The 26,060-nt window shown below is 42.8% G+C and overlaps 3 protein-coding genes and 1 long non-coding RNA gene across 12 annotated transcripts in view; 2 read left to right on the top strand and 2 right to left on the bottom strand.

The window, feature by feature from the left end:
- Window positions 1–26,060, top strand: part of LOC110014093 (NACHT, LRR and PYD domains-containing protein 12-like) — a 471,367-nt gene that overhangs the window by 262,409 nt on the left and 182,898 nt on the right. The gene's annotated exons all lie outside the window — the stretch shown is intronic.
- LOC105355210 (NACHT, LRR and PYD domains-containing protein 12) overlaps window positions 1–26,060 on the bottom strand; it is a 212,952-nt gene that overhangs the window by 59,017 nt on the left and 127,875 nt on the right. The gene's annotated exons all lie outside the window — the stretch shown is intronic.
- LOC110016090 (uncharacterized) lies at window positions 6,091–16,821 on the top strand. Of its 2 annotated transcripts, none has more exons than XM_078937298.1 (3): window positions 6,091–6,852; window positions 9,431–9,604; window positions 14,307–14,718. In XM_078937298.1, exons 1-3 carry the CDS (start codon window positions 6,621–6,623, stop codon window positions 14,375–14,377), a joined length of 477 nt encoding a protein of 158 aa, XP_078793424.1. In that variant the 5' UTR covers window positions 6,091–6,620; the 3' UTR covers window positions 14,378–14,718. The 2 variants fall into 2 exon arrangements, with proteins under 2 accessions (XP_078793424.1, XP_020563452.2); XM_020707793.3 differs by lacking the exon at window positions 14,307–14,718 and adding an exon at window positions 15,299–16,821 and having other exon boundaries at window positions 6,300–6,852.
- On the bottom strand, window positions 16,573–20,498 carry LOC144988581 (uncharacterized). Its single transcript, XR_013652503.1, has 2 exons — window positions 18,944–20,498; window positions 16,573–18,638 (listed from the first exon to the last, which is right to left on the bottom strand). It is a non-coding gene; the product is annotated as an uncharacterized LOC144988581 (long non-coding RNA).

The raw sequence follows: 26,060 nt of genomic DNA, 5'->3' as shown, positions 1-26,060 counted from the left end.
CACACCTCCATACATGGGTGGGGTCGGGGGGGGGCGGCCGGTCTTCACCCGCCTGGTCCTCTCAGGGCGGCCGGGCTTATGGGTATCCTGTCAGCTGCGGGAATGGACGGGCATACGGCGCTGGGGGTCGGCCGGCTGGGGGGGGTTACTGCGTGGCGGCGGGGGTAGGGAGGGTAACCAGATGATTGTGAGTATGTGTGCGTGAGTGCATGGGTAGGACGGACCTGGGGGCTGGCTCGCTGGGACCCTCTGGGGCCTTCCCTCCCCATCACAGAGAGGGGAGGGCACTGAGAGGGTTGGGGAGGGGGGCTCAGATATTATGGCGGGGGGGGGGGGGGGGGGGGTTGTAGTGTGTAGGGTTGTAGGGTTATGGGGGGTGGCTGTAGGTGCGTGGCGATCCCTGGGTTGCTTAGGTCGCGTGCCTGGGCTGGCTTAGGGAGACGGGGCGCCGGTCGGGGGGTGGCAGGCTCATGGGTTCCGGGGGCCCTGGCTTCGTCCCTGGCCTTTGTCTCGGTGTCCGGCGCCCGGTGGCCCCCATGGCTAAGCGCTCCTGTCTCGTGGCATGGGGGCCGGACACTGGGTTCGCTTGTGCTTCTGGGCATTGGGGGGGCCCCTGTAGGGGGGCCCTCTCTGTGCCTGGCTGGTGGGGTGGGCAGTCCCCTCCTCCTCCCCTCCCGGGCTGCCTGGGTCCGGGTGCTGGGGGGGCTTCCGGCCTGGGGGGCTCTCCTCCCCTCTCCTGGTCTGGCTGGTCTGGCTGGGTAGGATCTGGACCCCCTTATGAACACACGGTTCACGTCGGCAGCATGCATGTATCTCCACCCCCACGTGCACGTGCACACTGCCACACTGCTCCCTGTCTGCTTCATCCTTCCTCCTTACCTACAGTGTATTGATGGACAGAATTTTTTTCGCTCATCTTAGTGTCAGATTTTCACCTTTGATGTAACATTCGTCTTTCCAGCAGATCTGGTATAATTGTTACAGCTTAAAATAATAACTTATTCAAATCAGTGCTTGTATCCCCCACCTTTTCACCTTTCTTCCTTTTACTCTCTTCCACCCTCCCCTCACATTCTTCCCCTCTCCCTCCCCACACACACTAAATGTAACAAATAAATAAAAAATAATACGACAAAAAAGGGTTTATACAAATCTACACTCTTGTTTTTCTAAGCTATATAACCTCTTTTTGTGATAGTAAAACCTGTCCAACACAGAAAGCCTTCAGCTCTAATCTGTTTGCTCAGTTGTTGGACAGAACAAGTTGAAGCAAAAAAAAAAGAACGTTAGCACGTGACCTAAGTTTGTTTACTTTGATTTATTTGACTGGGGGGTATTCCAGGAAGCATGTTTAAACTACCCTGACTTTAAGCCTGAACTTTGGCTGAAATCCGCCTGAACTTGCTTACTCGGGGTAAGATGGTTCCAAAAGACCAGATATGAGTTAGCGTAATTACGCTCGACTTGGGAGGACCACGGCTATCCAGTCTCCAGGCTTTTGGTGTAAAAAACAGAAATCCCACATTTGGATCAGTAAAGACATGAATTCTCCAGAAACATCCAGAAACAGCTCTGAGCAGCAGCCATGAAGGGACTGAGAACAGACGGACATCAAAGCAGAATCCAAGCAGCACCTTCATCCTGATGAAGCTCCGCCCTCTGACCTTCAGCAGTCATCTCCAGGCTCCGCCCCCAGTCTGTGACGGCTGGATGATGCTGTCCTCCACCTGCAGCTGGACCTGGATGTTCTCTCAGACCATGTGGCCTCATGGATCAGAAGGTTGAGGGTTCAAGTCCCTTCATGGTTGAAGTCAGACAGAAAGTGAAGAAGAGGGAACATTCAGAGCAGTTTCTGTGCTGTTTGCTTCCTCATGAGTCACGTCTAGATCAGGTCTGGATCCCAGTCAGAAAGTGATCAGGAAATCTGCAGATCAAACCTTCATTTACTGAAATGGAAAACATCAACTGACTTTCTACAGATTCTACTTCCATTCATCAAACTCCAACAGGAAGAAGATTTACAATCAATCAAATCTGTTGATTTCCTGACAAACGTTGTTTTCTCTTCCTGTTTGAATCTTTGATTGTTTTCAAACATGAAGAGAGTTTTTTTTTTCCTGTTTTTAGCTTAAATTTCTGTTGAAATGTAAAGGTTCATTCAGAATTCCCCAGTGGCCTCATGTTGGAGGAGGGGCTTCATGAGATGCTGCTGGGGGCGGAGCTTGAACACACACCGCTTCCTGGAACCCAAACTCAGGCTAAGTGGAGGAAAAGTTGGGATTTCTGGTGTTTGTAAAGATCTGGAATGGTTTCCTCCCACAAAAAGGCCTTTTTCTAGTTTCCTGCAGATGAATTCTTTTCCTGCTGGGAGTTCTCATCTGGGTTTGCAGATTCTTAGTTGGAGGAAAACTTGGAGCAAATTCTTCCCAGAAAAAGGATTTTCTCTGGAGTGAATTGACATGAACAGAGTGAGTTTGGACTGAAAGCAGCAACAGGGAGGAGATGTTAGAGCTTCATCAGAAAACAGTTTTCTGGAGGAGTTGGAAGACGTCAACAGTCACAGTGATGGTGAGGAGGAGGAGCTAAGACTTCCAAAGTCAGAGCTAAAGATGGAGGAGCAGCAGGAGGAGGTTCTTCACTGAAGGAGAGCACAAGTCCAGCTTGTCAGTGCTTTGCTGATTGGCTAGTTGGATGTGTTCTTTGATGAGCTTTTCAATCTGACGTCTGCTTGGAGGACTGTTTTCATCCTTTTGGATGATTCCACTATTTGAACCAGACCTGGAACTAGAAGAGACTCAATGAGAACAGAAACACAAGAAAGGATCCGAACCAAACTCTTCTTCTGTATATAAAATATTCTGTATATTATAAAATTGAAATCTTTTCATAGTGTTTACATGTATAAAGAGCCCATCTGAATAATTGTCTGTTCTGATTTAAAAGGGGAAATACATTGTGGCTCATACAAACAAAATATTGCACGGTAGCGCAGTCCCCCACAGCACTGTCCCCTTAACAGACTCACACAGGTTCCTGGGGTCCACCATCTCACGGGACCTTAAGTGGACCGCTCACATTGACTCACTCCGGAAATAGGCTCAGCAGAGGTTGTACTTCCTGCGACAACTCAAGAAGTTCAACCTGGCTCAGGAGCTGCTGACCATCTTCTACACAGCAATAATCCAGTCTGTCCTGACCACATCCATCACGGTCTGGTTTGGATCAGCCACCAGACACGACAGGAACAGACTACAGAGAACCATCAGATCTGCTGAGAGGATTATTGGTTCCAGCCTTCCCCCCATTCATGATCTGTACCGATCCAGAGCCAGGAAGCGGGCTGGCAGGATCGTAAAAGACCCCTCTCATCCTGGACACTGCCATTTTAGCCTCCTCCCATCAGGACGGCGCTTTAGGACAATGCGAACCAAAACCACTCGCCACAAAGACATCTTCTTCCCCCGAGCTGTCACTCTGATGAACTCCTGACTCCGGACCACTCAAGGACATGGAACAATACTACAGAAACTGTCAAACTGGAATTACTGCTGCTGCATTTTTGACTTTTTTATTTTATTTTATGTCTTTATTTAGTTATCTTCATTTATTCATACCGCTACCTTATATCTACCTTCTTTATATTATTTATCCTTCTGTTTGTCTTACCCCTCACACTTTCTATACCTTGCTAATTTGCACGAGAGCAAATTCCCTGGATGCGCTGTACTTGGCCAATAAAGCTGATTCTGATTCTCCCACCGTCCAAAAACATCCTTCATAGGTCAATTGGCAACTCCAAATTGTCCCTAGGTGTGAGTGTGAGAGTGAATGGGTGTGTGATTGTTGCCCTGCGACAGACTGGCGAACAGTCCAGGGTGTCCCCTGTCTTCGCCCACAAGTGGCCAGGATAGGCTCAGCAGCCCTGTGACCCCGAAAGAGATAAAATGGTAGAAAATGAATTAATGAATTTTATTTATAGTAGAAAATAGTAAACTATTTTTTGTATTGTTAAATAAAGTAACTAGATTGGAAGGTTCTAGATTGTGACCCATTTCAGATTTTTTTGGTTTGCTTTTGCGCAGCAAACTGACTGGAAATTATACAGTTACAGTATAAAACTTTATCCATTTGTTTTTGCCAGGTTGTGTCATCGAAGTTTGAATAATTTTAAATTCAAAACTTAAGTAATTTTCGCCCTACAGTTTTTTTTTTTGTCTCTGTTCTACATTGAAACTCAAATAATTTATCATTTTTTTAACAGTTTCTCTTTTTTCCTTTTCTGTGTTTGATTTATTTAATAACAACTTTTACATATAAAAATATAGAGATAAAAACATCGGGCAGTCCCTGTAGTCAAACTGTTTCGAACCGCTGACCGTCAGATGTGACAAATCACCGGTAGAAAAAACCACTGAGCCAAACCAATGTACACATCCGTGTGGAACAAGAAGATATAAGGATGACGTCGACGACGGAGTAACAATATACTGTAGTGGCGTGAGCCGCTGTTAACTCAGTTAAGCCAGCCGCTCTTTAAAAATGTTTGTGTTGTGGCTTTATATGATGTTGCACCGAGTTACCTTAGCTTGGATTGTTATCAAGGGGTCTTTTAACCCTTGTGCTATCCTAGGCACTTTACCATTGAGAGTTGGGTCATCTAGACCAGTGTTTTTCAACCTTTTTTGAGCCACGGCACACTTTAACCTTGACAAAAATCCCGCGGCACACCAGCATCCAAAAAAAAAAAAAAAAAAACAGAGATTCATGGTCTGTATTGATCGACAGCCCCCCCGCAATCTCACGTGCATTTTTGTGATAATTGTGGCCGGAAAAGCAGGAAGTTGCGGCTGTTTTTTCTAAGAGATGAAATGAAAGTTAAATTAGAAAATTTAGAAACTGTTTGTTTGTTGTGGTTTCAAGGCGTTTCGCAAGGACAACTCATTGTGCGCTGGGACACTGCGCCAATGCATCATGGGAGATGTAGTGTGAAAACTGCCGAAAACTTGCAGAAAGACTCGCGTCTCTGAGCTTCATTGTATTGTCCACTTGTTTCACGGTCTGACACCGGACTCTGTGGAAAGCTACACCGCTAAAGAAGAGCTTTAGCTGGCATTTTTGTTAGAACTGAGCGACTTTATCAGCAGAATTAAGAACAAGGAAGTGAAGACTTTAAGCACTTCTGATTGGTCAGACTGATGACATGTGATTAAGCCTTCAAGAATGATTGGTGGAGACAGTTAAAGGGACGGGACTTTTCCGCAAACTGTCATAGCTGCAGGGAAATCGCGGTAGCGTCATTCTTATCAAAATTTCTTTAATAGAATTAAATAAACACAAAGAAAAAGTAATTTTAAGATCTTTTATATTCCTAACTACTCAGTGTTTTATCAGGGCCTGTTTGGATGAACAAAGAGCTGATATCCTGGAGATGGGAAATGTTTTTAGATCAGTGAATGATTAATGAGGGCAATTTCTCCACGGCACACTTGACCATCTCCCACGGCACACTGGTTGAAAAACACTGATCTAGACCCACTAGACAGTGCTCTGAACCTTTTTTCTTCAATGATTTCTGAACCTCACTGGATTACATGAAATCTTTCCACCTTAATCATGGTAGGGAGAACACGTCAATGCAAGGGTGGGGTCATCTAAGATAGCACAAGGGTTAATAAGGATAGACGACAGGGACACAGCTTTCAGAGTGAGAGCATTCACATCCACTTTACTCAGTAACTCCTCGTGGCATAGACAGGTCAACAGCACCATCTATTGGTGGTGGTGGTAATGAGTGCTGTCTATCACAACATACCACATTTACTGCAGAGCATAAAAACTCGATGGGAGACCTTTTTGGCTTCACATTAAAACAATCTAGTTCGAAGTACTACTAAAATAAAAATGGAAAAGACAGTATTATTTTTGGTAGAATAAAGATCCACCTCTATTATTTTTGTTTTCAATTTGTCCAGAAAATATGTTAGCCTTCTTTTTCTTTCGGTTAAATAAGCCCAAGAAGACCTGGCTGCAGACGACAAAATGGCGCCCCAACATCATTAGCCGGAACCGGAAGTTAACGTCCCGTTCTCCCTTCTCCTTTTCGGTCAAAAAAATACTTTTTCTGATCGAAAAAGACTAGTCACACAAAATTATTGTTAGTGAAAACCACCCGTTTCTCCTTTATTTGCCATCAAAGTTTAAAAAAGGGCGGTTTTTTTTGCCGTTATCGACATAATATGAGCGACAGAAAACACTCCAGACCAGCTAGTGGCGCTAAAGCACCATGACGCTGTTAGCCAAACAAAGAAGAAGGAGAGCACGAGGCGCTAGCAGCGTTAGCTTGTTAGCAGGCCAGCAGCGTTAGCTTGTGTTGAGAGGACTGTGGTGTTTTGTTGGGACGTTTGTGAGGTTTTTGGACAGAAAGGACGATACGTGGTTCGTGTGGGAACTCTCAGCATTTTCAAAAGTGTCGTAAATGAGTGAAGAAGTGTTGAACGGAAAGACAACGTGGATTGCTGTGATTGTGAGACTAGCTAGGCTAGGCTAGCAGAGGATCGGAGCTGCAGTGAAGAGGACGGTGGTGTTTGTGGGAGTTGGCGCTGAAGATCGGAGCAGGAACCATGTCTTCAGAACCTCAGGAAGGTTCTGTCAGCGAACAACTTTCTGCTGCTGAAGGAACTATGTCTTCCTTTCAGTCTCTGAGAGAGTCGATCTGCGAGCGACTAGCTGCTGCTGCTGAAGAAATCTTCCGGCTCTGCGAAGGAACCATCGTCCAGTACGAACAGGAGCTCTGTCGTCAGCGCGGACTGCTGGATAGCAGCTGGAAACCACAGCTGCAGCTCCACCACACAGGTATGTCACCTTCATCAAAGAAACAGAGAAGCCTTTGAGCTTCATGCTTTTCTTTTTGGTGACCCGTCTGTCATTCAGTGGTGGTTCTACGCTAACTCCGGGCGAGTAAAACGTGCTGCCTCTATGGAAGCGATTATTTAGCATAAATAAAAAGCAAAGTCAAAAACAGAAATGCTTTTTCATTTTCAAAATGAAAAAGCATTTTTTGACTCAAAAATATAATGAAAAAGCAAACCACCAAAATGCTTTTTCATTTCCTTCCTCAACACAGCTTATTCTGTCACTTAATTAAAATTAAAATGAAAATGGTATTTGACATTTCATTTTCAAGACGTTCTCTGGTAAATGTGTAGCATAATTCATTTAGAAATGTCTAATTTGACAATTAAAATTGATTAATTGAAATGCTTTTTAATTTTCAAAATGAAGCTGCATTTTTTTGACTCAAAATTAAAAAGAAAAAGCAATACTTCAAAATGCTTTATCATTTTATACTTCAACACAGCTTTTTCTGTCACTTAATTAAAATGATAAATAAAATGGTATTTGACATTTCATTTTCAAGACGTTCTCTGGTAAATGTGCACCAAAATTCATTTAGAAATGTCTAATTTGACAATTAAAATGGATTAACAGAAATGCTTTTTAATTTTCAAAATGTATTGTCATTATATTTTTGAGTCAAAAAATGCCGCTTCATTTTGAAAATGAAAAAGCATTTCTGGTTTTGACTTTGCTTTTTATTTGTGCTACATAATCGCTTCCATATGCCTCTAGCTGAGGTCTTGTAGTTTTGTGTGTGTAGCCCTGCTCAAAGACAATGTTGCCAGATAGTCACAGTTTTCCAGCCCAAAAGTCATCTGAAAACCGCCAGACTGAGCCAAAAACCGCCCAACGGGGGGGTGGGGGGTCACGTGACAAGTTTGTGTGTATCATATATATATATACACTGCTCAAAGAGGCTCCCTGTGCTCTGCTGCCGAATAGCGTTTGGAGGCTAAAGTGGAAAACTAGAGTCAGACGCTAAATAATTAAATATCATCCTGACAGCATTTTTAATCCATACAAGTATTGCCTAATAAACTATCGTGGTTTATCACAGAAACGTTTTTTTTTTTCTAACACCCCTAGTTACTACTCACCTATGTGTATATATTCATTTCAATTAGTCTCTTGTGGTCCTCCAGACTCCTCAGACATTTTCTTCAATGATCACTGATTTTATTGATGCTTGACAAAACCCAAAAGTCCAGGGGCCTGTTGCACAAAAGTAGGATAAGGGATTAAGCCAGGATATCTTGGTGATCCTGGCTCAATTGATCCCCAATCCGGTTGCACTAAAGCTGGATAGGGGGCAGGAGGATATGTTATGGTATAAATTACCATGGAGATTTATTCTGTGGAGCTAGCCTGCTCCAGACCAGGCTTAATTCCAGGATCTATTTAATCTCATCCCTAATGTCAGTCAGCAGTCGCCACAAATGGAAACCAATAGTTATTTCACTGCTCACTATACATTGTTATCACATATAACTAGACCCACTGTCATCATTCAAATGTTTGTGATCATTAATTTCAATCATTCTGGATAAATAATGAGTTTTAGATGATATTGCTATCATTAGATAATTTACAGTTTCCCATAGACTATAAGGCTATATGTAAAATGATAGAATATTAGGGCCACAGAGGGAAAAAAAGACAAGTCATAATATTGTAACCAGTTGTTTTAAAGGAGGACAGTTGTTAAAATAACAGATGTGGGGCATTTCGTGAAATTGTACTTCAGTATGGTTTCATAAACGAAGACATGCTGATGTGCCAGAATATGAAGTATCACATTGTCATAACGATCAAAACTGTAAAAAGAATATGTTGCTTTTCTGCAGAAAGAACCAGCCTCATAAATTTATGACTTTATCCTTTTTTCCTTAGTGGGGCCCTAGTACTCTGTCATATAAACAAATACACATTCAATATGAATATGAAAACACAATTAATTTTTCAATTTAATGGTATCATATTGGATCAAAATGATTGAAATTAGTAACTTTTAAATGAATTATTTTTATGTACGATCGACATGATTCATTCACGTAAGATTTACAAACATAACATTTTCTGGTTGAAATGGCAAGTTACATTTTCGTAAACTTAATTGGCTGGTAATTTAATTTAAATTCTTTTTGAGTGTGCTTTATCACTGTGGCGGTGTTGCCTTTCTTCTTAATTAGATCTTTTACCTCCTCGTATGCCTCCATGAGGATTTGTGCTTCCGACGGGGAAAAGTACGCGGCTCTAGTTGCCATGGTAAATCAGTTAATCTGTGATCTGTGGAGGGGTCTATTTGAGTGAGCCGTGAACGCGCACCTATCCAGGATTGGTTACACCTGGCTTGATGAATCCGTGTCTGCTCATCCTGGCTTGGTCTTTGTGCAACCGATTAAGCCTGGACGCACATGTTTTGAATTCATTGAGCTCAGCTCAGTCATTTATCCCGGATGTCTTAATTCTACTTTTGTGCAACAGGCCCCAGGAAATGTGTTAAAGGCTCCTTGTTGTGTTTGCGTCCCTGCAGACCTCCCCCAGCAGTGGATGACTGAAGAGAAAGATCTCTGCAACCAGCAGAGGAACTTCAGAGTGGAACAGGAGGAACCAGAACCTCCACAGATTAAAGAGGAACAGGAGGAACCAGAACCTCCACAGATTCAAGAGGAACCAGGAGAACTCTGCATCAGCCACGTGTCAGCAGGTTAGTGTGACTCTGAGCTTTATCTCCACACTCTCTGATCTTCATCTCCACACTATCGGTATGTTCACTTCAACAACGGTTCTATCTTGAGCTTCAAGCTCTCCAAACATGCAGTCCATCAACAGCGTGTCCTGGAAGAGTCTCTTCTGTCCCTTCCAGTTGAAAAGAGACTGATTTCTGTGTCCAAATCTTGAAGTGGTTGGTATCTTTTCTTGGTCTGTAGAACAAAACTGTCTTATCCGAGGGTCTTAATTTCTGCACATTTCTACAAAAAAGAAATATATGTAACGTATTTTTTCATGTTGTTGGTTGTGAAGTTCTTAGAAATATTGATGCCATTTTGTTCAATCAAATCAATCAATAAAACTTTATTTATAAAGCTCATTTCATATAAAAGCATAACACAAAGTGCTTTACATTCAAACAAAATAATATGAAAACAAGCATGAAAATTAAAAATAACAACCAAAAATAATTAATGAATAATAGGGCCCCCCTCCCCGTACCTACACACAGCCCCCCACTCCTTTCACACATCCCACCCCCTAACTGATAGGGAAAGACAATGAGAAATAAGAAATAGGCAGAGCATGAAAACAAGATGTTGGAAAAGCTAATAATTGGAACCTCCCTCTCTGTGAACAGCTGCATGAAGATCAATACAGACCATGAATTTCTGCTTTTTTTTTTTTTTTTGGGATGCTGGTGTGCCCCGGGATTTTTTCAAGGTTAAAGTGTGCCGTGGCTCAAAAAAAGGTTGAAAAACACTGCATTAGGGGATGGAAATTCATCTTGGTGACACCAAATAGGTGCAGCCAAGACGCACAATAAGCGTGTTTGAGATCACCCAGATGGACGCAACGCTGTTCAGATCACCTGGTGTGAGACATGTATTTTTGTTTTTGCTCCAACATCACCTGTCAATCAAAACCAAAAAATATCAGGAGAAAGGGGCAGGAGCAAGGCGCCAGCCTATGCGAACACAGCTGGAAATTTAGTGCTGAACTGACTAAAAGCTGCCCTACAGACTACAAAACAATGCATTATGGGACATGTGACCTGATGGGTTTTTGTAGTTCAGGGATCAATTAAAATAATTTAAAATACCAACTGATTAAAAAAGGCTACATACATTACAAATCATTAAAATAATTATAAAATATGTAATATCACAAATCACAGATCATACTAAGGGGGAGAGGCATATTAAAAGTTAATTGAATGTTAAGGGCTACAACTTCCTGTTCTCCTTCAGTCTCGCTGCAGCTTCGCCTTCACCCCCCCACCCCGGGCCTGGTCTCCCCAACGATCCAGGCGCAGCGCTGGTTCATCTTAAACGTCTACCGTTGCATTTTCCCCACGTATTTTCAGTGTGTCTAAGACTAAATCTTGTTGCTCGCACGTCTTTCATGTTAGAGCCCCGTTAGCTGTCACACATGCAGGTGTGGGACATTTATTCTCCTCAGCTGACCATCTCCCGCGGGAGCGATGTGCTGCAATGACAGCCGCACATGAGAAACGTGGTTTGGTTCGCGAGTTTCAGACCCCTGCTGTATACTCTTGCACTGGTACACTAGCTGCAGGTCGGAAGAACGAATCAATAGTTCGCTTTCTCATAGCTCAGACGCACATATCCGGCTGTGGTGATATTTGTCTCCGTTTCCTTCACACAGTTTCCTTCCCATGTTTACGCGGCTCGATTATCTCTAGGCCCCTCCCCCTCCACGCATTTAGCCACTTGCAGTGGCACTCCCTATTCTTGTCACACCCATTGGCCGCCTCACAGACAGGCATCACTCAATGAAACGCGAGTGTGTGCTTGGTTATCATGAGTATGTGCGCGCGTTTGTGTGTGTGTGTGTTTGCTTGCGTGTGCGCTCGCGTCTCATTGATTATTTCATTGATCATTGACTTGCCCCTTTCACGTTTAATTTATAAAAAATATGGAGGGTGGGGAGGCAAATTTACTGGTAGCACATGTGCGACTGGATGTAAAATTCAGTCGCACACTCTCAAATTTTGGTTGCAAAATGCGACCATTTGGTCGCAGTCTGGAGCCCTGGGATGGGATCTAAAAAACTAGTTGTTGGATTAACTTGGGAGAAAACAACTCTGTAAAACACCATTCTGTAATAATCAACAATCTCACAAAATAAATGTCAAAATTTAGATGAACTGGTAATGAACAGTCAACAAATAATGCAACAATAAATATTTTGTTGTAAAGTCCATCTTTATTTTATCTTTTATCTGGGGTCCATGAAATTAATTGTGGTGTGCCTCAAGGTTCCATCCCTGGGCCCTGTCTTTTTATTGTTTACATTCTTCCTCTGGGGAATGTCATCAGAAGTGTTGCAGCTTCAACCAGGTCAAAACTGTCCAGTGCTTCCTCAGGTAAAATCAAACCATCATTTCCAATAAAAAGGTTTTTCTGTCCATTTATGAAGTTAGATCTGACAGAATCAATCTTGCTCCTGATGTGGTCTGCAAAGTCCTCACACACTGAGGCGGACTCGATTGTGGTGAAGAGGACTCTGGGGTTATTTTTTTTATTTACAAAGATGATGTTTGCAAAGTATGAATTTCTGGTCTGTTTTACTGTTTGATCATATAGTTTTAGTTGGTTTTGGTAGAGTTGATAGTTTATTTCAAGGTTGTGTTTGCCCCAAAGGCTTTCAGTTCTCCAAGGGGTTGTGGGTTTGATTTTCTTTTTTTTTTTTTTAGATTTTGGTGGAGCAACTGAGTCGAGACTGGATTTTAATTTACTGTTAAAACTTTCAAAAGTAGATCACAGGGGGCTGGTAAGACAGGTGGCGAGTTGGAGAGAACAGATGTAATAAACTTTTCAACCACTTCAAGAGTCAGGTAGCGTTTCGTCACCGTTCTCACAGAGGTCTCTTGTTTTATAAAACCAGTAATGTTAAAAGCAGGGGTTGACATAGCCCAGAAATTTGCACTGGCCCACAGGGCCAGTAGTTTTTGAAACTTACTGGCCCTGCCTGAAAGTTACTGGCCCGACACCGCGCATAGCGGGACCCGTCGCTTCGCAGGTGCTTGCAACTTTAGGGGGGTCCGGGGGCATGCCCCCCCGGAAACTTTTAATATGGTGCAATTTGGTGCATTCTGGTGACATCACTTATTTCTACACTTTTCAATGACTGAAAATAGAGCATATCAAACTTAAATCTGCTCTAGTCTGTTTCAGATGTTTTGAAGAGAGCACTGCAGTGTAGTAGGTAACACTAGTTCAGAAGTTTTCATGGTGCTTCTAACGGCAAATATCGCAATAAATCATAAACCTTAAATGTGTTAAAACAATCTAATGGCAGCTTGAACCATTTAACGAATCAAATAAATCCCTTAATGCATTTGACCAATCGGATGGACGCCTTCACATTGTTGACCAATCAGATGGAGCCCTGTTATGTTAGATGTTTGTAACCTATGTCAACGTGGGTCATTTGGAGTATAATTTTTAAACTGGGAATGGTTATTTGGTTATTTTGCTGTTTGTTTATATAAATTATATCGTTATCGCAATTTTAATCTCTGATATCGCATATCGCGAGTTTTCCTCATATTGTGCAGGTCTAACTGAGATCATTCAGCTAACTAGAAATACTTACTGCTTACAGTGTTGTAAAGAAAAACTAAATTAAGTAGTTTAACATTCTACTGCATTTAAGTCTGAGATTCAGGTATTTGGAGTTGCCTTTGATTCTTTGACATTCAGCTTAAAGCTTAGTGGATACAGTTTCATCTTCAATGCATTCATTAAATATCTTGCTGTCCATACTACTAATTATACCCATTACTCCATCTAACATATTCCTATCTATTCCTGCCATGTCTTCCACATCTCTGACATGCTTCAGTCTCTCTTCAGTGACGGTGTCGGATTTATAATCAAATGTTGTAATAACCCACTGGCTTGTGCCTTCGTTGTTGCTGTTTAACATTGTTTTGTATTGAATTGTTACATTCAATAAAGTTTGAAAAAAAAAAGTAGTGAGCGCGTGCCGCGTGGTGCTCGGCAGTGAAAGCCGCGCGCGCAGGCGGGAGAGAAGGAGAAGTGATCAAAGGTTTCCCATAGAAACCCTTGAAGTCTGAACACAGGACTAGCAGAAAAACTAAATTATGAAGACGAGGTAAATCTACACGTTTTCGCAAAATTTACTTTATTGAAAAAGGTGAAGAATATATAAACCGTTAGATATTTTAGTGGCCCGAGCGGACAAGTGAAAAGTAAAGTCTTGTGGTCCGCACTGCTCGAAAAACAGGACTGGGCCAGCGGACAAATGGCTATGTCGAGCCCTGGTTAAAAGGCAGCGGGGCGGGACTTTTTTTTTTCAGAGCAGGGGGTGTCTCTTGAGCTGCATGCAGTTCTTTGCCTTTTATCATATTTTCTATATACCGTACTTTCACAACCATAAGGCGAACATAAAAGTCTTACATTTTTTCCAAAATGTACTAAGCAGCACTAATGTGTAGTTGTGCGACTTGATTATGAAGCACAGTTTAAACTGCAAGCTATCAGCTACGCGGAGGAACATGGGATTCATGCAGCAGCAGTTTGGTTAAGTTAGATCTTCACAAATTCAGACTTTCGGCCTCAATAACTCTTCTGATAAACGTTCAAATGTGTCAGCGAGTATCTCAATCTTTTTGTATTAACACAAGGTTTTTTTCCCCTTTTAATCAGAATTGTTCTCTTCAAGCTGTGAATGCAGACATGCAGCGAGCCGGCTGCCAAGGGACCGTCACCAAGTGTAAACACTGTGAAACACCATTCTGTAATAGTCAATAATCTCACAAAATAAATGTCTAAATTTATATGAACTGGTAATGGAGAGTCATCACATTCATGCGACAATAAATATTTTGTTGGAAAGTCCATCTTTATTTTATCTTTATTCATATACTTTTTTCTTCAAATTTTAATAGAGGTATGAATCATAACTAAAGTTATAGCTCATTTAACTGGCTGCAATAAAAAGCTGTCTGTGTTCTGCATATGTCACAACCCCTAACAGGTTCATTGGGAGGGGGGGGTTAACCAGCAGGAGTCGCGGTTAACAGACGGTTACAGCATTACAGCCCATTTGCTCTAAGGCTGTAAACAAGTACTACAAACTACTCCTCTGCCCCCCCCCCCCCCCAACTTAACCTGTTTGGGGAGTTGTGACATATGCAGAGCACTGACAGCTGTCTATTACAGCCAGTTACAAGCCAGCTTCAATCTCACCACTGCAGTAAGAGTGATGCTCTAGCTGACCCATACTTCTCTCCCCCATTCTCACAACACCTTCCTCTACACCCCACAACTATACATTAGGCGTACTGCCTCATAAGGCGCCCCCTACACTTTGGAGAAAATGTAGGACTTTTAAGTGCGCCTTATAGTCACGTCCCCACTTTCCTCCGGTAGATTGGCAACCTGTCAGCGATGGACTGGCAACTTGTCCAGGGCATGCCCTGCTTTTGGCCAACAGTAGCTGGTATAGACTCTAGGACCCCCATGACCCCGAAAGGGATTCAGTGAGTTCAGAAAATGGAGGGATGGATTTCTTAGAAGTAATACTTTACTAGATTTTTTTTTAAACTTTTGAGGTGGATTCTTTTTCTTGGTAATTAACGATGCAAAAAGTAATTTAAATTATGAAAGGGCTCCTTTTTGTGTTTGTATTCCTGCAGTCCTCCCCCAGCACTGGGTAACTGAAGAGGAGGATCCCTGCAACCAGCAAAGGAACTTCAGAGCGGAACAGGAGGAACCAGAACCTCTGCAGACCGAAGAGAGACTGCAGGAACCGGAACCTCCTCAGATTAAAGAGGAACCAGGGGAACTCTTCAACAATCGGGATGAAGATCAGCTTGATCTGAAGCAGGAGACTGATACCTTGATGGAGATTCCTACTTATGAAGAAGATGAGAACAGTGAAGCAGATCCAAACAATCAGCAGAGCTTTAATGTAACTGATAGTCAGGATGAAAAAGGAAACCAACATGTAGAATCAACATCAACTACAGATGTAGAGACAGACCAACAGAACAGAGATCAGAGGAAGGGAAGAGATAGAAGTCATGTCCAAAGTGTGGACAACTTTCACAGGTCAGAAAGTGACCCTGTTGGGGGAAAAAACAGACATACATCTTTGGTTAAGAAACACAAACAATCTCCAAAAGGAAAAAGATCTTCCTATATAAAGTTTGGTAAAAGAAAAGGAATTGCAAACAATGTGTCAATGAGAACTGAGTCTGAAAGACCTTATGTCTGTCAAGAATGTGGTAAAAGCTTTGATTACTTGTCTCAAGTCAGAATTCACATGAGAACTCATACAGGAGAAAAGCCTTTTTCTTGTAAAGGATGTAATAAAAGTTTTAGTCGTATATCTAGCCTCAAAAGACACATGAGAAATTACACAGGAGAAAAGCCTTTTCTGTGTAAAGAATGTCATAAAAGTTTTAGTGAAATATCTTTTCTCCAAAGTCACATGAGAACTCACACAAAGGAGAAGCCTTTTACTTGTAAAGAATGTTTTAAACGTTTTAGTCTTTTATCTAATCTCAAAAGACACGAGAACTCACACAGACGAAAATCCCTTTTGTTGTGAATAATGTGATAAGAGTTTTAGTCGTAAATTTCATCTCAAAACACACATGAAAACTCACACAGGAGAAAAGGCTTTTTCTACTACAAAAAGTGAAATTTCTCAAATTTGAGGAACAAAATAAAATAAAATAGTGGGCTAAAATCAGAATCCGCTTAAATCAAAAGAGCATATTTTAAATTTGAGAAATAGATCATATAAATTAAACCAGTTCTAAACACGAAACTACACAATGTAAGAAGAGACTGTTACATATACAGTAAGATTTATGAAAAATGCTAAACTTCAGGGTTTTTTTATGGATTAACCTGTAAATAGAAATGTGTTGTTTTTGATGATCATAGTTTTAATCTTCATCTCTTGAACATTGTGGTTGCAGATGCTGATACAATGTGGATGTTGTCTTTGCCTGTGTTTCCATGGCAACACTGGAAATATTTTAATTCCAACACATTTTATGTGATCAGTGAACAATTTATTGTGTTTTTCTTTTTTAAAGCAGGGACTGCAGTTTTTAATTTTTTGGGTCATATGAACAAATAATTTCTTTAGGAAAAGCTTTTCCTAAAAATGTATTCAGGAAGAGGCGAATAAAGAACCAGAATGGTGTTTGTGTCTGGTTTTGTTGTGATTCATGTTTTCTAGTAGACATTAGAACTGTTCCTCTGTTCTTTCTAGTTCTCAGTGTTCTGTCCCAATCTTAACTGCGAAGAATAAAGTGGACGTGAACATCAGTCAGAAGTGTGGAGTCTTTCCCACAGTGTGGGTTTCTGCAGTAGTTCATTGGAATATCTCCTCTGACTGTTGGTCCGGAATAAACCCTACCCTACATTCTGTCATCCATCTGTGTGCACTCTCTCCCACCAACTTACAGCCCCTCAAAACCCCAACCTAACATTACAGATGCTACAAAAATGGCAGGATAGAGAATCAGAGAGAAATGTTGATGACATGTAGGTGCGAGGCAGGTTAAACCCCCCGGTAGGGATGGAACCTGGTATTTCTTTGGTACCACTGCCACATAAGTTTCAGCTTTAACAGCATTGATAGTGGTGGCGTGGAAACAGTGGGGACACAGTGTGCACTACTTTGTTTCCATGTGGCTTAAAAAGATGGACCGTCTCTTCCTCACTGCTTTCCCTGCTCCAGTGCGAAGGGGAGGGGCTGCTTACGCTTTCTCACTAATCCTCCTTTGCTGACAAGTGTGTCACAACAAACGCACGTGGATGGCAGAGCAGCCACAAGCAAAGAAAAGAGTGGCTGTATTTTCCCAAAGTAGCACGCAGTATCTCAAATGTCGCAAAAGCGTGGCTGTAAGGACGGTAACACCAGAAACCTGTCCAAACACTGCGCTAAAAGACACCAGATTCTAGTGGAGACGTGCGTAGCGTTTGACCGTCCAAATGAGACGTCTAGCGCAGCTATTGTGTCAACAGGTGCCTATGCTAGCTTTACACATGTGCTGGAAATTTGAATAAAAACGAGAAAAATGAATAATAAACTTTATTTACATATCACCTTTCAGAATAAAAATTGTAAAAGGCTTCACAGTAAAACACAATATTAAAAAAAGAATTATGAAAAAGCAATTTTAAAAAGACGTTTTTAGCTGCTTTTTAAAAGAAAACACTGAGATCTGCAGATCTGAGGCTGAGAGGAAGGGAGGTCCAGAGGGATGGACCCACTGCTGTAAAGGCTCTGTCACCTTTTGTTTTTAACCCTTGTGCTATCCTAGGCACTTTAACGTAGACCCACTAAACAGTGTGCTGAACCTTTTTTCTTCAATGATTTGTGATCTTCACTGGTGTCCATGGATTACATGAAATCTTTCCACCTTTATCCACCTTTGTTATGGTAGGGAGAACACGTTAATGTAAGGGTGGGGTCATCTAAGATAGCACAAGGGTTACAGAAACAGTTTAAGGACAGATGAGGAGAAAAATGATCAATGATTGGTTTGTATTATCAACTAACTTTAGAGTAGAACTGCTCACAGATTACACCCACAGCTGCTCACTCATGAAAATGTACAGAGAAACACAGATGTCAGCTGAAAGAAAGGATGACATCAGAAACGATGGCAAGAGTGTGAGGACAAAGTGAAGTTAAGCTTCCAATACAAGACAGAAAAGAAGCAGAAGACTTCCCAGCACTGCAAGTTAGAATGAGAAGAGGAAGTGCAGTTCGCCATCAATCCACCGGGGAGCTGCAGCACAATAACTGTCCACTTGATGCTGAGAAAGACAGGAGCTGATCTCAGATCAGTTCATGCTGCAGCTCTGACACTCATCTCCACTTCCTCTGATTCCTCCATCACTCTGCTCTCCACCTCCCAGGAACACCGTCCAGTCACAACATCTCTGCAGACCAGCTGCTGCTGCTGCTCCTCTCTGCTCCTCCAGGAGGAACATCAGATCCACCCCCACCTGCAGAGAGACAGAGATGAAGGAGTGTCTCCTGATCCTGGTCTGTCAGTCAGTGATGCAGCACAGCAGCAGAAAGAGCAGCAGGAGCTTCAGTCCTGTTCAGAGCAGCAGCTTCCTGTCATCTTCACCTGTTGGAGCTTCTGCTGCTCTGATTGGCTGACTGTTGTCCTGAAGCCTGTCATCATTCTCCTCAGAGCTTCACTGAGAAGCTGCAGCTTTACAGGAAACTCTGCATCTTTGCTCTCAGACTAACTTTAGGACCAAACATCTGGAAGCAGCTGGACTGACTCCAACCCTCTACTGACCTCAGAGTCTGCAGTTTGGAGTTTGGACTCTCCACCAGATCCTGGAGCTGCTGAACATCTGAAAACTGAAGATTGTTCCCTCTCAGGTCCAGTTCTGTTAGGTAGGACGGGTTGGACTTCAGAGCTGAGACCAGAGCAGCACAGCTGATATCTGACAACCTGCAGTTCCACAACCTGAATCCAGAACAAAGAGTTGAGTTTAAAGACAAAGTTCATGTTTTTCATCCTTCACTTCTTCTAAAGAGTTCAGAGCTGAAGAAGATCAGAAAGTTTAGAAAAAGTCCAAAGATGTGAAGCAACAGCAGCAGATCAGAAGAGTCCAGCAGAAGCAGAGAAGAAGAACATTCAGGAACATTCAGGACAACATGCAGCTGCTTCAGGAAAGAAGTCCAGATGTGTGAAAGTCAAACATCAGCCTGTGGCTGCATCCAAACCAACTGATGTTTCTGCAGCAACAGCAGAAAAAGTCCACTTCCTCTTTCTGCTCAGCTCTTCTCCGAACAGCACTGAATCATGGGAGAATTTCAGCAGCATGATGCTGGAAAATCTTCATCCCAGTTTTCAGGAGATGATCTTCCAGTCCTTCTCTGCTGCAGCTCTTCAAGCAGAGACTTTCAGCTCCAACAGATCAAAGCAGAGAGAAGAAGGAAGTGATGAAGAAGAGTCAGCAGCAAATGTTGGACATTGATCCCTGATCCATGACTTCAGCTCTGAATGAAGAGTCAGAAGCTGCTGGGAGCTTTGATGGATGATGTGATGATGTTTGTGGATGAAAAGGTGAGGATGTTTGTGGAGGATGTGTCTGTCAGAGCAGCATCCAGCTGCAGCATGAAGGCCCGTACACACTGGGACGAAAATCAGCGCACGTTATTCGCCAGCGTTTTTCAACACGTTTTTTTGTATTCACACCCAGGCGATTTTCGCTGACGATGAGCCGAGCGAACATGCAGATTCATTCCCTGACATTAGATGGCGTTTAATGTAAAACAGAAATACTCCTGTACACAAGGTGGCGCTGCGCAACTTTACGCTTCTTAAAGTCGTTTTTCACTCAGAAGAAGAGAGCAAGTATTTACGCGCTTGTCAGAATCATACAAAGAAAACATGAATATTTCAAGCACCAGTAGCTCCAGCTCCAGTTCCAGCGATGAAGAAATTATTGTTCTGTTGAATGATGAAAGACGCTGGAAAAGACGCCGATTTTGAGTACATCCCATAGTTATGAGAAGAGAAGAACATGGGGAGTTTTATTGACTGGTACAAGAGCTGAAAATGTATCATGAGCGTTTTCGGGGATATTTTAGAATGTCCGTCATTATTTCTTTGCGGCAGTGTAGACGCTACTTGGCGTCTATCTTCTTCGCTGGTATATGTGCTCAGAAAGGCAGCTTTAGTTGTGTTTTACTGTAACTTCAGAAGCTCCAGACACGTGTGCAAAAGCGCTGTTCTCATTGGTCGTATAGTTTTTGACGCGGCGCGTCAAACCAAAAAAACGAACCCGAGGCGTTTTTTTAAAAATTATGCTTCTAAGCGTGGCGTTTTTCGCGTCGGTGTGCACACTCACATTGGTGCCCTTTGTTTAGTCACGAGGCGTTAAACGTCGGCGAATATCGCGCGCGAAATTCGTCCCAGGCCTTGACTGTCACTGTCTGTTCACAAACATCAGCCGCTGGACTCTCAGTTGCATCTGTTGAAACACAGCAGCATGACTCAGAGTGCATGTGAGCGTGCACGGCTGCTTCTTCTGCACGCGCTTTAAAGGAGTCTGTTGGAGCAAAGACACAAAGAAGAGCTGACAGCAGACAGCTTTGAAACAAGCAGCTGCAGGAAGAAAAGAAGAAGTTCTTCTGCAGATCTTAGAAGAGAACAAGCAGCTGCAGGAAGATGCTGCTGCAGATCAGAATCTGGACATTTCTGCTCACTGTGGGTCAACACAACTTTGTCATCATATTGATCTGAACACAACTGAAACATGGAGTCTGACCTCAGAGTCTGCAGTCTGCAGTCTGGACTCTCCAGAAAACCACACAGATGAAGAACTCCTGAATCCTGCAGATCCCTGTTCCAGCTCAGGTCCAGTTCTGTCAGATTAGACGGGTTTTTCTTCAGAGCAGAAACCAGAGCTTCACAGCTGATCTCTGACAAACTGCAGCACACCAACCTGAAATCAGACAGAAAAGTGTGTTCAGGAGCAGTGATGCAGCTGGAGGTCCAGGAACTTGGTCCAATCAGTCAGGTGGGACCCGCCCTGATGACAGACTGACAGATGACATTTTTAGAGTGGTGTGGGCATGGCTGACTGTTTCACAGGCGTGGCCAAATTAGCATAATTTCAGAACATTCAGATTGAACATTTAAAGCAGGGAAAAGGAGGAAATGATGAGAAAAAGTCAGCAGTAAATGTTGGACATTGATCCCTGATCAATGACTTCAGCTCTGAATGAAGAGTCAGAAGCTGCTGGCAACAACACAACTTTGTCATCACATTGATTAGAACATAACTGTAACTGCCGTTGCAGTTACATTCAGATATCTTGGGGAGCAGGAACAGTCTTTACGCGTGCTTCATAAAAAATTCTTGTTCTTCCTTTTATGTAATTTATTTTCTTGCACTGTCTTGAACAGTAAAAATATACAAGTACAAACGACAAAAAATACTTTTCACGGGCATGAACACGTCCTAACTATGGATATAACATTTTCTAAACATGTTCTAAAGACGTTCTTAACACGGCCTAAGATTAATGTGCTGCCTTGCTTCCCAAGTTCAAAATCCAAAAAGGCAAGTACCAATAAAAGACACGGCAGCTCACAAAATGCACCTGACCAATAGGAAGCCAGAACAGCTGCCTGGCCAAGGAATGACAGGTGCATGCATGCATGAAATAACCTAATTTCAGCCAAATGGCTCCAACAATGACTGAAACATGGAGTCTGACCTCAGAGTCTGCAGTCTGGACTCTCCAGAAAACCACACAGATGAAGAAATCCTAAATCCTGCAGGTTTTTGTTCCAGTTCAGGTCCAGTTCTGTCAGATTGGACGGGTTTTTCTTCAGAGCTGAGACCAGAGCTTCACAGCTGATCTCTGACAAACTGCAGCTCATCAACCTGCAATCAGACAGAAAAGTGTGTTCAGGAGCAATGATGCAGTTGGAGGTCCAGGAACTTGGTCCATTCAGTCAGGTGGGACCCGCCCTGATGTCAGACTGACAGATGAAATCTTTGATCCATTCAATCATCTCTGAGCATTCCTCTCTAACCCTCCTCTCTGAGCACCAATTCTTCCCAACCCACAAAAGAAAGTGGGCTCTCACATTCTGACGTAAATAAGTGAGGAACAGCCCCTTCCAGGAGGAGTCTGTGCTGCCAGCATCGGCCCCAGGCTAACACACAAACCTACTTTCTCCAAGGAGCTAGCGGTGTTCAGCAAAACTCTGTCCTTTTCTATGCACAACATGCAGATCCATCTTTGCAAAAGTTTGTATGTTGTTTGTTTTCATCTGCAAAACACCAACAAGTTGCAAAGGCCAGGTCTAGATTGATGTCATTAAATGGGCGGCACCCACACGGAGCAAAAGGCGGAGCCTCAGAGATAGAAAGCATGATTCATGTTTTGTTTTAAAGAACACAAAGAACATGAACTTTTCCCAGATATGAACACCTGGATGGACTCAGGTTCTCCTGTTTAGTCTGGTGCAAAAAAAACACAACAACATTTGTAACCATCAGATTAGGAAAAACCAGGATTTTTAACTCAAGCAGAATCTTGTTTTCTTTTTACTTCCAACAACAACCCTCTGCTGTTTCCTCTGCACTGACGTCTATCTGACATTTTCTCCTAAAACAGATAAAAACAGACATAACTTGTTGTAGAAAATCAACATTAGAATGAAAGCTGACCTGAGAGTCTCCAGTTTACAGTCTGGACTCTCCAGTCCGGCTGACAGCAGCTTCACTCCTGAATCCTGCAGGTTGTTGTGACTCAGGTCCAGAACTCTGAGTCTGGAGGACTGAGAGCTGAGAACTGAGGACAGAGCTGCACAGCTTCTCTCTGACAGATTACACCGACTCAGTCTGAAGAAAAAAAAGACAGACAGCAGGTATTGAAATTTTGGTTTTTCACTCAGATTCATTTGTTTACTGAAGGTAATTTTCCTGAGACTCCTTACCGAGCTTTGTTGGAGGCTTTGATCACTGGCAGCAGCCTCAGAAGAGCCTCCTCTGAAGCAGAGTATTTCTGCAGGTCAAACTCTTCCAGATCTTCTTCTGATGACAGTAAGATGAAGGCCAGAGCAGACCACTGAGCAGGAGACAGTTTCTCTGTGGAGAGACGTCCTGACCTCAGGAACTGTTGGATCTCCTCCAATAGAGAACCATCATTCAGTTCATTCAGACAGTGGAACAGGTTGATGCTTTTCTCTGCAGACAGATCCTCACTGATCTTCTCCTTGATGAATTGGACTGTTTCCTTGTTGGTCTGTGAGCTACTTCCTGTCTGAGTCAGCAGACCTTGTAGGAGACTCTGATTGGTCTGCAGTGATTTCAGCATTCCTTCTGGTGATCAAGAGTCTTTTTAAAGTCTTCGTATTCCTGGCTTTTCTTAGGGGCCATGGTCAACTCTCTTTTTGGAGAAAATCAACTTTTTAAGTCGTTTGAAAATAGCTGCATTGCCGCAGAGAGCCACACACACGTCCTGTGCTGTAACCGGAACCGGAAAGCCTCCACATCATGTGGCACATGATGTGGAGGCTTCGGGATCTCTGGATGTGGGAGATGATCCTGCTGGCCTGCTCTTCATCTCTGAACCTCTTCCTGAAGTACTCCTCCTTCTGTGGATCATTGAACCCTCTGATCTCTGTCACCATGTCAACATATCCTGGAGGGATCTGATTGGCTGCTGCAGGTCGTGTGGTTATCCAGAGGCGAGCAGAGGGAAGCAGGTTCCCCCTGATGAGGTTTGTCAGCAGATCAGCCACTGAGGTGGACTTTCTAGGGTCATTTAGGATCCGAGTCTTGTGGAAGTCCAGAGGAAGTCGCCACTCATCCAGACCATCAAAGATGAAGAGGACCTGGAAGTCTTCAAAGCTGCAGATTCCTGCTTGTTTGGTTTCAGGGAAGAAGTTTTAACCGCACCTTAGACATTTAGGGGCCCCTTGGTGGGGAGGGTGAGGGGACGTCACTGTGAGTAATCAGGAGATGTCCCCTTAGTGCCCTACCCGCCAATTTTAACACTCACCTGAGCACAGGTGTTAGCTCACCTTTGCACTAATAGTTTGCATGATTGAATGACTGAAATATTTCACACTAGTTGGTTTTAAGGCATAAGTATGCGTGTGAACACTATCTGTTTAATGTACATGTTGACATGTGGACATTTTTGCAGCTAGCAGGTGTGTTGATAACATTTGAGTGTGTGTGTGTGGACAGGCCCCGCCCTTTTTGTACTACATTTGAACCTTTGGTATGTCTGAAGATTATTAACCCCTCTTGTTAAAGTAAAATATGTCCAAAACAAGAGGCCCTCAGCTCTCATCTGCCTGCCCAGCTGTTGGACATGACAAGTTAAAAAAAGAAAAAGAAAAAAAAGAAGTTGAAATCCAAACGTATTGAAGCAGAATTGAAGCAACATCAGAGTAAAGGCATTAGAAAAGGATCAAAGCTGTTCAGATGTTCTTCCTCTCATGAGAGCCTCTCATTTCTTCTGATGATCAAACATTTCCTCCATTCAGGCATCAAGGTGCACTTCCTATTCCCCCCTGCAGAGGTCAGTGTTTGAAGATATTAAAAGCCTCCATCTGTGTGCAGATGATCTCATGAAGAAGTGAAGCTCTTCTTGTTTGGTTGAAAGAAGAAAAAGGAACCAAAGACAGAAAAATCACAACCAGATCAAATGGGATTGAAAAAGCTGAAGTTCAGATGATTGATCCTCCTTTCAAACTCCTCCAAATCATTTCATCTCTTCATGATCCAGAACTCCAAACTAATGTTGGATCAATCTGATCTGATCCTTTAGATTCCAACAAAGAGGCTCCCAGCTGAGTCCTAACATTCAAGAACTTCTTCTGAAAGTCTTTGAAATGCAAACATCCACATTCTTTCCATCCCAGATGTTCCATCAACTCACCCCTCTGACACAAATGCATCTGTTCTTTCTTTGACTTCTTCCTCTGGATTTTCTGAACAGCTTGGAGTCCCTGAAGTCCAACCGGCTCCAGTTTCAAACCAGTTCTGAATACAGCCAGGAAGCAGATTCCTGTGGACTTTGGACATGAAGGACACGGTCTGATCCTGAAGCAGATCTTAAATTTGGTTTATCTGTTAAACTGGTTTCTTTGTAATCATTACCTGGATTGGATTGTTTTCTTCTGTAAAAAAAATCAACTGCTTTGGAGTTTTTTCTCTGTTTCTCCAAAAATCACAAGATGTATGGAAGTCTGAGGGAATGTAGAGGTGAACATGGGTTCCATTATATTTTTATGCTCTTTTGATTATGCATTTAATGGATTCTATATATGCATGAATATTGTATTGCATAAATATGCTGGTTTTTTGCCTGCAGTAACAGATTATATGTGCCGAGGTCACCAGTAGGCCTGTCTGTAACTTTTGGTCTCTGTTGTCTTTCTGTGCTGGAGTGTTTATGGAGTCACAACACCTGCAATGTAGACTAGACAAACCTTTAACCCTCCAAGAGACACCAAGAAGGCTGGGTACTCTTGAGTGCTTTTCCACCAATAGACCAAAAAGGTTCAAGGACATGACCCTCCCATGCACTGGGGCAAACTCCAACACTTGGGGGCTGCGCTGGGGGCACACGAGTAAGCCAACACCAGCCTGCCCCCTCCCACCTTGAGCAACTCCAGAATGATAGTGAGTCCAACTCGTCTGCAGTGACCGTTTCAGAGCCTAAACTGTGAGGCGAGTTGAGCTTACGTGCAGTAATAGGGGAAAATTCAACCCTTCCTTGACCATTTTTCTGAGATGCTAAGGAGTGTGTGATATATACATGTATAAATTGAACTCATCTCTGTTTGGGATTGGTATGTTCAATTTGTTTTTGCACTCACACAACCCTCTGCATTTATGCGGACTTGGGACCGGCCCAAATGAACACTG

The sequence above is a fragment of the Oryzias latipes genome, chromosome 2 (assembly GCF_053564925.1).
Source record: "Oryzias latipes strain Hd-rR chromosome 2, Olatipes_Hd-rR_3.1".
Classification (NCBI taxonomy): Eukaryota; Metazoa; Chordata; class Actinopteri; order Beloniformes; family Adrianichthyidae; genus Oryzias; species Oryzias latipes.
The sequence above is the reverse complement of the archived record's forward strand: the minus strand, read 5'-3'. Positions and strand labels throughout refer to the sequence as shown.